At 32.2% G+C, this 15,996-nt stretch overlaps 1 protein-coding gene and 1 non-coding gene across 6 annotated transcripts in view; one reads left to right on the plus strand and one right to left on the minus strand.

Moving 5' to 3' along the window:
* PHF3 (PHD finger protein 3) overlaps window positions 1–15,996 on the minus strand; it is a 69,543-nt gene that overhangs the window by 19,356 nt on the left and 34,191 nt on the right. For 4 of the 5 annotated variants that reach the window (XM_011361188.2, XM_011361187.2, XM_023531215.1 and 1 more), the window contains 3 exons: window positions 13,479–13,640; window positions 7,662–9,450; window positions 1,581–1,890 (listed from right to left, as the gene is read on the minus strand). In XM_011361188.2, the coding sequence (XP_011359490.1) occupies window positions 1,581–1,890; window positions 7,662–9,450; window positions 13,479–13,620 (2,241 nt within the window). In that variant the 5' untranslated portion in view covers window positions 13,621–13,640. Of the gene's footprint in view, window positions 1–1,580; window positions 1,891–7,661; window positions 9,451–13,478; window positions 13,641–14,631; window positions 14,825–15,996 lie in introns of all 5 variants that reach the window. The other variant, XM_011361189.2, reaches the window with a different exon arrangement.
* Window positions 6,193–6,311, plus strand: LOC111740504. The gene has a single exon (XR_002780632.1). It is a non-coding gene; the product is annotated as a 5S ribosomal RNA (ribosomal RNA).

Below are 15,996 nucleotides of genomic sequence, written 5' to 3' on the forward strand. Positions count from 1 at the left end.
TAGACTAGGAATCTTCTAATTATTTACTTATTTATTTATTCCTACCTCTCCAACCAGATTTACTTGAGAGCAAGAACATTTCAAATCAGTGTTATCTACCCGTATAAAAGTCTGGTACCATCCTAGGCACACAAAAGGAACTCAGTAATTGGTTCAACACAAAATCTAGGGATAACAAGTGATATTTAAAAAGCAGATTCGATTCCATAAACTAAAATCAGGTATGTCCAGATAAGATTCAGCAGTTTAACATCAAAAAGAAAAGGAAGCAATAACCACTTGGACAGCACATGCATTTACAAAACCATTTACAAAATCCAAATAACCTCGGTTATTTTTTGGATAGAGACTAGATAGAGGGTTTTCCCAATATTAATGTTTTTATGCCTTTTTAGACCAGTAGGGACAACTTAGCTAAATGACAAAACAATGAGCTATATTTCCAAATGGCCAAGAAATTATACCCAAGAAGTGATGATTAATAGTTGACAAACAGAAGTTTTGCAAAAGTGTGCTATAAACTTCTCAATGAAGCTTTCAGTTCATCATTAATTACTCTGGTGCTAATTAAATCAACAGACAAAGCAACAGCATGTTAGAAGGATATTATCTGATTCTCAAAAAGTCTTGGCAGACAGGAAAAGTGGATGCCACAAGGATTTGGCGAACTGAAACTTAATCCAGATTTGTCATGTAAGAAGCATCTGAAAAAAAATGAGTTTGTAAATAATAGGGATTTTGGAGAAAACGTGCTTATGGCTCTTAAATTTGAATGGTTGGACTAAAAGATTTCCAAGTTCCCTCAAACTCTGCAATTCATATTATTATCTTTTGGATTATCACAGTCAACTATCCATGCACATTTGCTGCCACTGTGTTTCTTCTCTAGCACTATCTTAAGAATAACAAATCAATGATTAGAAAAAACAAAGGTAATAAAAAGGTAAACATTGAAAATAAAAATTTAATCATATAAAGTGCTGTGTCCTTTATGCACTTCTCCTATGACTAAATATCCTGAAATTTCTATTTAGAAAATACTTTTAGAAGGTAGTTAAAAATATGAAGGAAAATTGACAACTTTTAGAGAGTCCACATTTTAAGAGAAAAATTATGAGGTAAGGGTTCCAAGCAAACACTGGGACAAAGGTCAAAAGAATTAAGATTACTTTCCCTCAGAGAAAAAGTAACTCTTCCACTTGAAAATAAAAATGCCAAATGTGGTTTAAAGACCAGTAGATATTTATGATCTGAAAACTTTTTTAAAAAATTAATCAACAAGCACAATTTACACTTACTTAACACTAGAAGATCATATACACGTCCTACCTCAGAAATCCAAGTATCACATTAGGGAGAGAAATAGCACAAAAGATGCTAAGAAATAAGATCTCAATGTTCTGAAGATGTCACTACCTGATTTCACCAAAACTGCCAAAAAACTTTTAATAAAAATCCATTTTTATAGTTAAATAAGTTTGATATTATACACTAGAACAAATCCTAAGAAGAAACTTCAAATTCTCATGGTCTATACAAATTCCTTAAATAACAAAAGAATGCATTCTTGAGCTGCTCACCCGTTTTAAAATTTTGACCTTGTGCTTCACTGTGTCATCTATGTATTTGGTTTTGTCATTTGTTGGTGTGTGCTTTGATAATCCAAGCTTTTCATACTCCATTGTTTTATCTTCACTCAGGCCTTCAACTTTAGCTTGGTTTTCCAAAATATCTGAATCCACTATTTCAGTCTTTTTATCTTCTTCAGCACAACATTTCACACACACGTATTCTTTGTCCTCCTCTCCCATTTGCTGTGCTTGAGAAAGACTTAACCCAACACAATCACCATGAAACCAGTCATCGCATCTCCCACAGCCAACCATAAACCTGGAAAATAAATAAACAAAAACTTTTATTTGATGCATTTTCTTAAACCAATGTCAAAAGACCAAATTAAAATTTTAATATTTGACTTTTCGATATTTTGCATGTTTTCCATCCTTACTCATTCTATCAATTCAACATGGAGCAAGTTTTCAAAGAAAAGAATATTCTATGAAAATGGAACTTTTAATAAGTCAACTATTTTCCCTCTATGAGAAAATACTGGGGAAAAAAACCATTAGGATGAAAATAATGGGCAACTGAACTTTGTCAGTATACTCCATAAAATAACAAAGTGCAGAATAACAAAGTATAGAATAACAATATTTCTCCACCAAGAAGAGTGGAAAGATTTGTGATAGATTGATCGCAGATAATCAGTTACATTTACCACAGACCTGAGCATAAAATTGGAAAAAAAATCATTTATCCAATGAATCATTTTAAGTGACAAAGAAAAACAGCAACGAAAATACAACTAAAAAACTATCATAATGGAGTCTCTCAAATTGTTTAACCATCTTAACTATATAACTATTCTTTGAGCTCAAAATATTCTGGTTCACGGTGTCACATTGATTTGGCTAGAAAATCTTTTTATGTAGTCTTGACTATGGACTTCCTTACTACTGATCATGTGGTTTAAATAAACCTTTTTCACAAATAAAGATCACTGTCTTAACATGAAAATATTAATATTCACGATGATTTAAAATTTCCAATCTCCTTATAAAAGTTTTCCCTTTACTGCATTTTATCTAAAATAACTTCACTAACCAATGAAAAAGTCCAGAGACATGAGATTTACGACTCTAAAAAGCTTGTTTTTCTAACCTAGAAAGAAAATCTGGAATTACTTTGGAATAAAATGGCAAATCGAATGTACAAACAGCAGTTAGATAGTGAAATTTTTTACATACTTTCAATCCATTGTTAGGAAAACTACAAAGCTCACTTAATCATGTTTAACGTTTTCCTATCTTCTTCAGGTTAGTAATTCACTATATGTTTAGAAGATAGATGGATTTAGGTATATTCTTTAATGACTTAAAGGCTTTGTCCTTTTTGATAATAGTGGCACCATAATTGGTGTCAAAACACTTTTAAAAACCTGTGATCCAACAGGAAGATGTTAAAGGCAATAGGGTGATATAGCCAACCAGCCCTAAATACACCAGAGGTTCTTTTTTAATGTTGGAACTATAAAGATCAGAACAGTTTCAATCTTTACAGGGTATCTTACATCAAGCCAAATGCCTTACTCCTTAACGGCAGCAGTTTTTCCTCACGTGCCTTTCTATTGTGCACCAAGATATTGCTGTGCATTAAGGAACCTTGATTTCTTCATCTGTTTCACCATTCTTTACCCTAACTGGTAATTCCTGTGCTAGCTTTACCAGATAAGTCATTATTTCCCCCAACAATTCATTTGGTTTAGGGAAAAGGCAAAAAAAAAAAAAAATCATGCTGTATGTAAAAAACAGACCAACCAGAATGTTTTGGAGTCATAAGCCTAGTAAGAAAACCTTCAAACCATGTGGTATGTTTGCAAAACAGAAATGCTTTCTCTAGCTTTGGGGGTATTTTAGATGGGTCCATGTCTCAATGATATAGATCTTCCAGCTAACAGAAAATTAAGTTTCAAGTTGCAAAGTTGTAAGAACTGCTATTTCTTGAAAGCAACTAACTTGTCTTTGAAATATTGAAGGAAAGCAGTGATTCCTCTTTATTTCCACTATTAGAGCTATGATTTCTTTAAAGCAAGTCTCGAATACTTTCAATAAAACATTACTTAAAAACCTACACCATGATCATGGCCACGTTTTGCTGCAAATCCAAATCTAAATAGCAATTTATAAAGCATATGTTAAAGTTTCAAATTTTATTTAGCGAAGAACAGCTTTATAATCATGAAATTTATTATTTCACCATGCCTTTCAAGTTTATTTTGGAAATGTCTCTTCAACTTAAGAGGCTCTGAAAAGCAAATCTTTAGTGCCATCTATAAATGTATCTTTATAGTTTAGATCTTACTTAAAAAAATAATGCAGTTAAATAAAATTCTGAGTAATCAAGAAAAAAACTTACACTGAAAAAATTATTTCACATTTCCAGGGGGAAACCTAAATAACTTGAAAACTGAATACCCCAAAATGTAAATATATATCACTTTTAGATTTAAAACTCAGAAGTATTATGAACTTTACGAACCATATTTTTTAAGATGACTTATTACAAGAGATTATACATTTCCTTTTCATGTTATTCCTCATGGCTTACGAGGGAGGACAGTATGGGTCACACAACTAGAATTACTTTCCCATTTTCTGCTATCCTTGAATTTCTGATTACCAACAGGCAAAATCACTTCAGAAAAAGACTACGATCTGTATATTAAATCTTTCATTAAGAAAAAAACAAATCAATATTGGATGTTTAGCTCTGGAACAAGTAGACGGTCAGCATAAATCAGTTAAATGTGAGAGTTTGAAAATAGCTGTTTTATGTTCATACACAAAATTTTTAAAAAGAACTAGATCTACTCTAAGATAAAAACATTTAAAATTCTAATCTTTCTGGCATAAGCTAAAATATATTCTTAGAAAATTTTCAAGTTTCTTCAAAATAAACCAGAGGCAACATTGTAAACTCCTATTCTTAGCAAATTCATGTCATTAGTTCACTAACAATGCAACTGTTACAAGATGGGCCTTCAGTTCTGATGAGCATTTCCTTTCGGTGACAAATCTAAACCACATTACTGTGAATGTGTATATACTATTTTCTAGGAAAGGATTCAATTCCACATAAATATTAAATAAGTGTTTTTGTCACTGACAACCTAATCTGCGGGGGGCGGGGAATGGTTATCTATCAAAAACTTAAAAGTCCTGAGGAAAACCAGAAATCATTTATTCTAGCAGAAAACTTCCTTCTCAGAAAAAGTTGAGTATAAAGCTATGAACCTATTCTGCTAAGATTTTTTAAAATTTCATCCAATATACTAATCTTCCATGACTGAGCAAGAAAGTGTAATATAAAATGTAAATCTGTCTTCTGGAGAACTAGAAACTACAAGGTAGAAAAATATGAAAAGACTAAAACTTCCTTCCAAAATACCAACTGGCTTATGTTTAAAAGTAGTTCAAAGACAACATTAAAAACAAAAATGTTAAATAGTTTGGTTTTTTAAATAAGATGTATACTTTTCTTGTAAGGCTAAATCAGGAAAATAAAAAAAAAAAAACCCAGCATGATGTATAAAATTGTTATAAAATCGATACAAGTCAATACCTACTGTCTGTAGGATACAGTTGTTTATGGTCAAATATTACATTTGGCCATGCCAGGAACAAATCTATATTAAAAAATATAATCTCCAACTGGAGACATATATAAGAAGCTAACTTCAGTTGTAATCCATGTAAAATGCTGGTTAAAAGTCTTTACAGAAGCAAAGCTGTCAGTGCTAGAAAATGTCAGATTAACAAACAGCTTTCAATGTGGTGTGTGAGATAAAAAAGATGAGTGAAAATTATTTCCATATGTCCTTCCTAATAAATTCATATTATTATCCATGAATTAAAATAATAAAATTACATGCTGCATGACAGGTGCATTTTTTTGAGTAACCTGTGTTTACGAGCAGAATGTGTCAAAGTAATAAAGGCTAGTTAATATGTAAAGAAAAAAACGATCAATTATTTAGGGTTTTTTATTCACAAAATTGAAGTAATGTGTAATGGTACTTCCAAAATTGACTATTTTCCAATATTATTATATATTATTCATGTCAATTACATAAAATGCACTTAAAACCCCTACACATCTAATATTCTAAGTCATTTTCCAGACTGGAACAAAGACTCTAGGTTTTATAGAGTAGATCCAAAAGGTAGCATTAGGTTAAAAAGAAAAACAAACAAAAAAAAATACATCATATTAGGAAAATAACTGTTGATGTTGAAGTGACAATCATCATTAAAAAGTATGGGCAAACTCCTGAGGACCAGGCCATCATAACATAAGTTTATTCTACATATGAGCTACATTTTTAACATACTTAACATGGCTTTCAACTTTAGGCCAAAGTCTCCTTTTAGAAACTCATCCACTTTAACGCTCCTATTCCATTACTCTGACCATATGTAATGATTTTTAAATGAAATTCTGGTCGAGAGAAAGGACTGGCTTTAAAAAGTACATAAATGTACTGTCCCCTCCCTAATTATTTTAGACCTGAAAATTTAGCAAGCCCACTTCAGAATATTTGAATAAAGTGTTTAAAATAAAAAACCATAAAGAGTCTACAGCCATGCTACCTTGAACAAGCCCGATCCCATCTGATCTCAGAAGCTAAGCAGGGTCGGGCCTGGTTAGTACTTGGATGGGAGACCACCTAGGAAGACCAGGTGCTGTAGGCATAAAAAATTTAAAAATAAGGGACTGTAAGCTGACAAGGTCCTTGAAATCTGTGAGGTCAACCAAAGGTTGCCTCACCTAAAAAAAATTAAAAAATAAAAAAAATAAGCCATAAAGAACACATAAGTGATGGCAAATGTAGCACTATATTCAAATAAGTCTCAATTTTCAAAACCTAGACTATGTTGTTGTTAAGTAACCATTGATGCTAAAAATAAGCTACAGGCCAAATCACAAATGAGGAAATCCTTTGATATAAACTTATTTTTTTATCAAAAAGCCCCAATATCTCCCACCCACTCCCCAAACACTACTGCCCAAAAGCAAAATAATGTATTATAAAACACTTTACTAAACTGTCCCTCCCTAAAGAGTTTCATTTTTATGTAATCTGAAAGTGCTGAGAAAAGTCATTTTAACATTTACTTTCATGAGTAAGGACAAGAGTACAAAGTGCAAGTTATAATGTTCTTTTATCATATCAATGTTGATAGAAGTTCCAGCAGCAATCTGAACACTTGAACAGGATAATCTTGCAGCTGCAAACTCCACTTCATGTTTCCTTTCTTAAAAAGCTAGCAAATAAAATACAGGGCAGGAAGCAGTGTCATAAAAGTAGGAAATATTGAATCCTAAGGAAAGAATGTCAAAGGACAGTGCTAAAATCACTTCTTAAAAGATTAGAATTCACAAGAAAGAAATCCTTCAAAACGCTGAACATTCAAAAATAAATACATGTTTTTATGCCATTCCATGTTACATACAAAATTCACCCAGGTAATTTAACAGTTACGTTAGCTATCAAATTTCCTTCCAAGGTCAAGTTTGATAGTTACGAAGTCGTGGTATTGTTAGAGTGTGTGCCATTTTACCAAAAAAAAAAAAAAGTCTTCAAAAGAAAAATAAAATTTGCATTATGACCTTCACACTTTATTACTAGGTTCTTCTCAAGCCAAATAAAATATGTAACTTACAGACCCAAGACTGAGTAACAATTTTCTGATTAGCAGAAAGTTTTTTTCCCCAGATGTCATCACTAAATTATATTCTCTAACTGGTTACAATGACAAAACATTTCCATATATATACTGGCTGTTGGTCAGGCTATGTTTTTAGAAATATTCTAGGATGATGTATTTGTAATTCAGTGGCTCCATGTTTCTATCATTTATCCAGGATTGATGTTTTATTTTTGTAAAAGTCTTTGTATGTTAAATAATTCTTTTATAGAAATTCTTTCTATAAAAAAAGTTCTCACATTAATCTCACCCTAAAAAAAGCAATTTCTCTTCAATGTACACATCACACATACACACACACACACACAAACACACACACACACACACACACACCTGTTGCCATGTGGTTTTTTGCAAAACCCACACTGCTTGCTGGGAGTCCACATATATTTGCTTTCAAATGAAGAGCTATGATCTGAGCCTTCTCTTTTTATGGTAGCTATGTTATCTGGAATGAACAATGGTGGCTCATCCAAAGAAAAACTTTTGCTGCTTCTTCTTTGGCGAGGTTGTAGGTTCTTCTCAGGTTTTTTTAGTTTCAGTTTATCCTCCTCCTTAAAATGTTCTATACCACCAGCATGTTCAAGTACTTCCTTTACATGACTATTGGTTTTCACTGCTAGAGCCAGCTGCTGGGGTTTATGGCACTGTTTCTGGCAGGCATGTAATAAATGTCCAGTTTGTGTAGGAGGATGATGTTCTTTAGAGCAACCAGGATGACCATGAAGTCTATCACTCAAAGAATGAGTTACAGGTTTAGAAATTTGTACTAAATTTTGATCTTGTTTTTTTTTAGATATAGAATGAGCTTGATTTTTCAAAGATTTAACCCCAGAATTGAAACTCTGAATCTTTAAATCCTTATCAACTTGTTTTTTTCTCACTTTGACTGGCCTATGAAAATTTTGCTGAGATTCTGGTTCATCTGCATTTCGTTTCACACTTTTGACATTAACTTTAGCTTTGTTATGCATTAATTCATGCTTTGTTGCAACAATTTTTTTCAGAGTATCTGTGGTCATATTTTGCTTAGAATGAATTACAAGTTTTGTGTGTTTGGATTTTATGTTTTTTGACTCTAAGCAAGAAACACTACTTGAAGGGCTGTTTCTGTCATCTTGAAGGTTTGCTGTTTCATGAGAATCCATTTTAATACTTTCAATAATATTCAACTGTTCTGAATTTTGGTCAGGTGCATTGCAAATAGCATTTTCTAAAATATTACTTTCTGGTTCAAAAGCACTTGTATCAACCACCTCTAAGTTTGAATTATCAAATTCAGTGTTCTCCAACTGCTTATGATTAGACTCTATGTCTTTACAATAACTCAATGATTCTACTTCATTTCTATGAAGGGAGTTCTTAGCTTTATCAGAAGTTTCCATGGTATTCTTCAATTCCAAATTACATTCATTTACTTCATCCACAGAACTGGACAAACCTACAAGGTTTTTTTCAGTCTTATTTGGATTTGCATAAGCAGCATCACCAGAGAGAGCAGCAGAAGATGCAGGTTCCTCAACAATTTGGTCACCTTCATGGGATAATTTTACTGTTTCCTTTGATTCTTCTTCAACTTTTCCTTTTGCCCTCTTTTCTTCAACAACAGTCTCATCCATTTTATCTGAAGTAGAATCATTCTGTTCAGGTTCTTCTTTATCTGAAAACTTAAATAATGGGCTACTAACAGTCTTGATTTTACATTCCATCATAGCTTCAGTTTTCTTTTCTTCAATACTATCACAAGTCTCTGAAAGGAGTGGACAATTTAATTCATGAGATGGCACATTTGCCTTTCCTTGATTATTGCACTTCTGCTTAGAATCTAATCCAGTTTCCTCCTCCATTTCAAGACAAGATGGCACTGAAGAATGACTTAAAGACACAGATACTTCTGGTACCGCTTCAATTTGTCCAATATGTCGGCTGCTTCTTCTGCTCTCTTTATGGTACTCAGATTTCGGTGATGTACAAGCTTCTTCTTTACTCTGACCCCTTTCTGGTTGTTTCACCCCTGCTTTAGGAGCAGATACAGTCTTCACAGATGCTTTTTTTGTGCTATTTAAAGGTGCTGTATTTGAACGCTTGGCAATAGTGCTTTGTCGCAAACTTCTTACTTGTTCTATCACAAGGGAAAAAAATAAATAAAAATAACTTAGCTATTTTGCCATGTGTTTTTATTTTAATACAACTTAGAATATACCACTTTTTTATTCTGAGCTACAAAATTCATTTGATCATTTCAATGAAAATGTACTGAAGTTACTCATGATGGTAATTATATATATGTTTGTTTACCACCGTTCTATAAATGCTGGCAGAGGAAAAAAAAAAAACCTCTATGAAATTTAGACTATCACACCTTACTACAAGACAGAAATGTTTCGTCAAGTCTCTTTTCTATAAGTAAGCTAGGAGTAAAATGAGTTAAAGGAATTTACATTAATACCCATCTTAAAAACAAAAAATAAGTCTACATTAATACCCATCTTAAAGCAAGACTATCATAGAGTTTTAAACATTAAATATTTTTAAATATATAAAACCAAATAAATTCAGGTGCCAATGAAATGTGAACTAAACCACCTATTACAAACTGCATCTATGAGTTTCAAAGCATAGGCTCAAAAGAACTCTAATTCCTTTCTGAATATGCTTAGCTTATATCATAATTTTTGTATTTGAGTAATTCAAAATATGAAGTATGCACTGGAGTATTAGACGTAGGTCAACAAAAAGAAAAATTATAATTAAAAAAGTTTAAACTAAGAAACTGTATCACAAGAGAAAAATGAAAAAATATGAAAATAATTTACAAAAGCTTCCCAACTTTTAACAATGTTTCTAACAAAGAATCTTAATTTGAGCTTTTCTTCCTTTCTCTATCCAGATGCATTTTCCAGGGGATGGAGAAACATAAAATAAAAAGAAACTAGAAAGAAATCTAAACAATTCACTAAGTAGAAAAACAATCCACAAACTTAAATACAAAATAAAAAGCTATTTCCAAACCTGTACATATCTGTATAAAAACTAAACAATATCATTTTTTTAAGTCTCCTTTTTAATGCAAACCCTTACTATGCACCAATATTTACAACATTTCCCTAATTTGTCATACATCACTAAACTGTGAGACTCTAAGGTATCATATGTCCCATTTGTCTGTAACAGTCCTAGGTGATTCACACTTTCACTCTCAAGTGTTCCAGTTTGGACAAAAAATCATATGGCCATCCTAATTTTTAGAGACTCTTCCTAAATCCCCCAGCACCTGGCACATTATTTAATCATTAGGTTAAGTATTCAACAACTTTTAAAAATTACTTAGTAGATTATGAACTGTTTATCACATGTTCAGCTATATAAAATTTTAATGGCTTATTATCAATATTTAGATGATTTTAAAGCTCTGAAGACAGCTTGTAGTAATTTACAGCTCTACTTTATTCATCTGTCCTGATATAAATGAACTTTTAACACCCATTACCTAAGTGATCGCTAAAAATGACAAATAAATAGCATATTCAACTGTGAAGGTATTCAGATAAAAAAATTAGTTTGCAATAGTAACTGATTTATTGAGCAAAGGAAAAGTCACTTTTTCTCCTCTAATTATCAAATGCCTTAGTTGGAAGCCTGGCTATATAGGCCACAAATTATTTCTCTACAATGGTCATTTTATTTTTTTCATTTCTCAAAATCACAAGTATAGGCCAAATAACTGATTAAAAATATAAACTGAGAAAAAAACAATAAACTAAATATATGCATCTAAGTCAATCCACTTCTCAAAATCCCATTAAAGCAATAGAAAAGTAATGTATCTAAAAAGGAAAGAAAAAACAGGAGAAAACTGTGATAATTGTGGAAGCCTAATAGATGATTAAGAAGTAACTAATGTAGGAGATCCCAAAAAAAGACAAATACTAAACTGACAAAGCTGACAAGAACCAGTACACTAACACCTCAAAAGACTTAGGAACTGGTAACCCCAGATGATTCTAAAGTAGGGATAAAAGCAGGTGGTTAACCTGAGGATGGGCTGAAAGCTATTTAAGAAGCAGTTAGATCCTTACCTCCCTCTCCCCAACTCCATCTGTGGGGCAACTTCCCTTCCCTGGTCCTAATCCAAGACTGAAAGCTTATTCTCTAGAGAGTATAAAACAGAGTTTCTAGACTAAGGAATATCAGTTATAGATCAGAATGGAAGTAAAATACACTAAAATTTGTGAGATGAAGCAAATGTGTATATAGTAAAAACAGATATATCCTAGATAACTTCTCTCACGGGCTCCCATAATATGCTAGCAATCTAATGAGCCGAAGGGGGAATAATCTAAATTCTAACAACAGAGATTCCCCCAAAAAACAACACAGCCAGATCACCATAGAGTGATGATGCTCAGGGTTAACAAAACCCAATCTACACATTGAAACGTTCCTTAGAGTTTTAGTTCCTACTCCTTAACATGAGCAGACAATCAAGGATCAGACATTTTGGGAGTCTCTTAATACAAAAAAGTCAAAAAAAAAAAAAAAATACATCACAGAAAAAAAAGAAACTATATGAAAGACAACAAAAAACTTTTTAAAACACTGTAAGTACAGTACAAAACACAACAAAAGTATGTGAACAAGACTAGAATGCTACAAAAAGGGATGTTCCCAAAACAAAAAAGATGATTTAGAAATTAGAAATGCAAAACTTGATGAAAAAGTTGGAGGATAAACATGAGAAAATTTCAACAAATAGAGGAAAAAGAGTTGGAAAGTAGGCAAGATAAAAAAAAAAAAAAGGCTAGTCCATGCTATCAAACACTTGAATAGGAGTTCCAGAAACCAAGAGCTGAGAAAAAAGGGAATTACCAATGAAAGAATTCAAGAAATTTCCTCAACAACAGTTTTCAGACTAAAAGGACCTACTGAAATATGCAGATCAATACATAAAACACACCTACACCAAGATACATTATCAGAAATGTCAAAACACTAGAGCTGAAGAGAGGAAGAGATTCCACAACCTTCCAGAAGAAAGTAGCTAACATAAGGGGCCCGGGGTGGGGGAGTGAACCTCTCAACAACACTAAAGTTGGAAAACCATAGAACAACACTTTCAAATATCTGAAGGAAAATGATTTCTAACCCTGAATTCTATGTTCAACTGGACGTGATCCCAATTTGAGAGCAGATTAAATACATCTGCAAACACACAAGATTTAAAAATATATATCGTTGTGTTCCATTTTCTCATGAAACTACTAGAAGAGGTATGTCCCCAAAATGAAGGAGTTAAACCAAAATATTGAACATAAGAATTGCAACAGAGAACAGAATCCTCAGAATGGTAAAAGGATAAATAACAGCTATGCCATTAGGCTTAGAGGGCTAACACACTAGTCCAACAGGAGCAGACATAAGGCTCCAAGATATTTCTTCAATAAAGTGAAAATGACAGAATACCTGATATGCACAAAAATCTTTAAGAAAGATTAAGACAACTGGCAAAGGAGTTGGGCTATAATTACTGATATGTATGCAGAAAACTGTGTACAAATAAATGTATAAAACTATAAGCAAATGAACAAAACCTTATTAAATTAGAAAGATAAAAAGTTGTAGAGAAAAATAGATGATTTATTAAATAAATCATCTCTGATAGGATATAGAATCACAGTAACATTAAAAAATTACTAATGCTCTGACAAAATTATATAGTAGATAGATGACAAAATGTACTTTTGTGTGATAGGGACAAAAGGAGAAAAGAATACCAAATTTTCATCAACCAGAGAGGGAAGTCAATAAATACTTACATCAGAAAATCAAGAAGTAGCAATATACGTGTCACTTAGACACATGGAAATAAATATCAAAAAAATTAATAAAACCAGCTAAAAGAGTTAATAGAGTTTCCTCTGGGGAAACCAAAAATAAGTAGTGGGGTGGCAAGTACTCGAAACTTATAGAACTAGTCAACTCTTTTAATTATGTGAATGTATAATTTCAATAAAAATTTTTAAAAATTATACCAACAAATTCACATAATCTCAAAATTGATTTTATCAAAATGCTCAGCAAGTTGACAATTTATCACATCTGTCCCTACCTAAACCTTTGATGTTTCTAGGTAATCTTTGGAAGGATTACCTTGTGCCATTAAACGAGGTGATTTTCTTGGTGATCTCACTGAATTGTCTTCTACTTTGTCCCTCAAATTTCTGTTAGGTAAAATCAGTTCTTCTTCATCAATCGTATCATTGCCACTTTCTTTAACAACTCCTTCGTCCATAATATCGTCAAGACCAACAACTAGAAAAAAACAAAAACAATAAAAAAAATTACTTCTAAAAATATTGGGGACATTAAATACTTAACCGCAGTACAGAAAACACTGTGAGACAGTTTAATGGACTACTATGTAGTCCTGAAAATCTAGGTCTATTCCTAATATATGATATTGCAACTAATAAACTCCCAATTCAGTTTTACAAACTTCTACCTTATGAGGTAACTAGTCAAAGAGAAGATCAGCTATAATCTTTCTTGATTTAACCGCCAATATCGCTCTCACTGTACCTTTATAAACATCATAAGCAACTATACCTGAGTACTCAATTATCCCAATTTTGGTTAAAGTAGTATGAGATTTTAATACCTTGAAAAGCCTGTAATATACGTTCATGCTAAAACCAAAAATTCTAGTTCTAACTGGAATTCTATTACTTAAAGACTTTATGCTACATGTGTGAAAGTATCGTAGATATACTTTTTAAATAATTTTTTTATTTTTCAACTGCATTTAGCATACGATATTAGTTTCAGATATACTTCTGAGTGGTAGTAAACACACACATGGTTGGGAGAAGGCGGGGGAGGTAGTCAGGGAGAGGGGGAGAGGGAGAGAAATGGAAAACACCATGTAACTTCCCCCTCCCCCAAATGTTAGAGAAAATGGTTAGGTTTAATATAGCTATATAATTACGTTCTCCTAGTCAAAAGAGAGGTTCATTTAATGAGATGGGAAGATATGCAAAAGGAATGGGAAATACTGAAGAAAATATAACACTGAAACACTCTACATTTTCATATAATTTATTTCTTTATATAACAAATGTACCTTAACGGACATACAGCAAATCTAAACGTGCAGTTGTATAAAATCTTATTAACAAAATGTGTTTAGATCAGAAGACCTGAATTCAAATCCCTGCTAAAATACTTAAATAAAACTTGATCAAGTCACTTAACCTATCAATTTCTTTATCTCTAAAATGAGAATAACAATACCTGTCCTACCTACCTCACAGGGCTGTTGTGAGGATCAAGTAAGATGATGTATGAGAACTCACTTTGTAAACTTTAGAGCACTATACAAATGTTAGTTATTATCTTCATCCTAGGGGTTAGAAGGAACCTCAAGAAGTTATCTAGTCCTCATCTTTGTATCCAAGTAGAACTTCATTTAAAAGAGCTCAACAAGATAGTGGTCTATCCTAAAATTTAAAGAGAACAAAATTCCTTATAAATACACTTTCAAATGATACAATCTTTTTGAAGAACAATTTGACAACAAACAGAATCACAAAACTGCTAATACACTTTGACTACAAAATTATAAAAAATAGAAGACAGAATGAATTATGAAAAAAAAATACTGGCTAGAACACATACTATAATCCTTGTAACGAACAAATGAAATGCATGTGTATGTACATTTAGACACACAGAAAAAAAGATCAGCAGAAAAACAGATGAAAATTAAAACAACAGTCTATAAAAGTATACTTTTTTTTACTATTTTCTCATTTCCTGCCATATGCATGCATTACTCTCAAAAACAGAGTATCACTATGCTATGCACTAAAAGCTTAGAGAAGAATACATTTTGATGGGAAAATTCATCAGGACTCATTTAAGATATAATTAGGGAAAAAACAGGTGGCGAGTTGTTCAGTTAAAAAGCTATTGCACCATGATGGAATACTTATGTTGCCACACATTCACATACATTCTCAAAGAATTTTTAACATTATATTAATAGTTCCACCATGTTTACTTAAAGCAAAATTTAAAACTACTTTTCATCGCAATTTTATAGAAAAGCATATATACAATATATGCATTACAAATATTAACAGATAGAAATGAATAGAGTAGGGACAAAAGCACCATAGCCTTCAGTCACTATCTCCGGTGGCAAGGTGGATAAGGAATTTGGGGCTTTTATTATTATTGTTATATTGTCTGTGTTTTCCACATTTTTTACAATGAGCATGTATTTTGTATTATAATTAAGAGAGAAAGGAACAATTCAAAAGAGGAAAATAGTCCAGGAGAAAAGTGATTAAAGCCTGATTAATAACAGAGTTTGTTGGCAGGGAGTGAAAAGATATGTTATGAATTTTAGAGCTATAGGATTTAGTAAGCCAGATCCAAAGATCAATTGTTAGGTATTATCTTACTCCATTTTCTATCAGCTTCTGACATAGCTGATACTTCTCCCCTTCTTGAATCCCTTTCTCCTCACTTAGCTCCTGGACATCACATCCTCCTCGCTAGCCACTTCTCAATATCCTTTGATAGACTTCTTCGTGTACATGTCTACATGCTGGAGACATTAAAGTTTCAGTATTCCCATTTGTCTTCTTTATCTCTACTAACTCCT

This window comes from Pteropus vampyrus, unplaced genomic scaffold (genome assembly GCF_000151845.1).
Source record: "Pteropus vampyrus isolate Shadow unplaced genomic scaffold, Pvam_2.0 Scaffold64, whole genome shotgun sequence".
Lineage (NCBI taxonomy): Eukaryota > Metazoa > Chordata > Mammalia > Chiroptera > Pteropodidae > Pteropus > Pteropus vampyrus.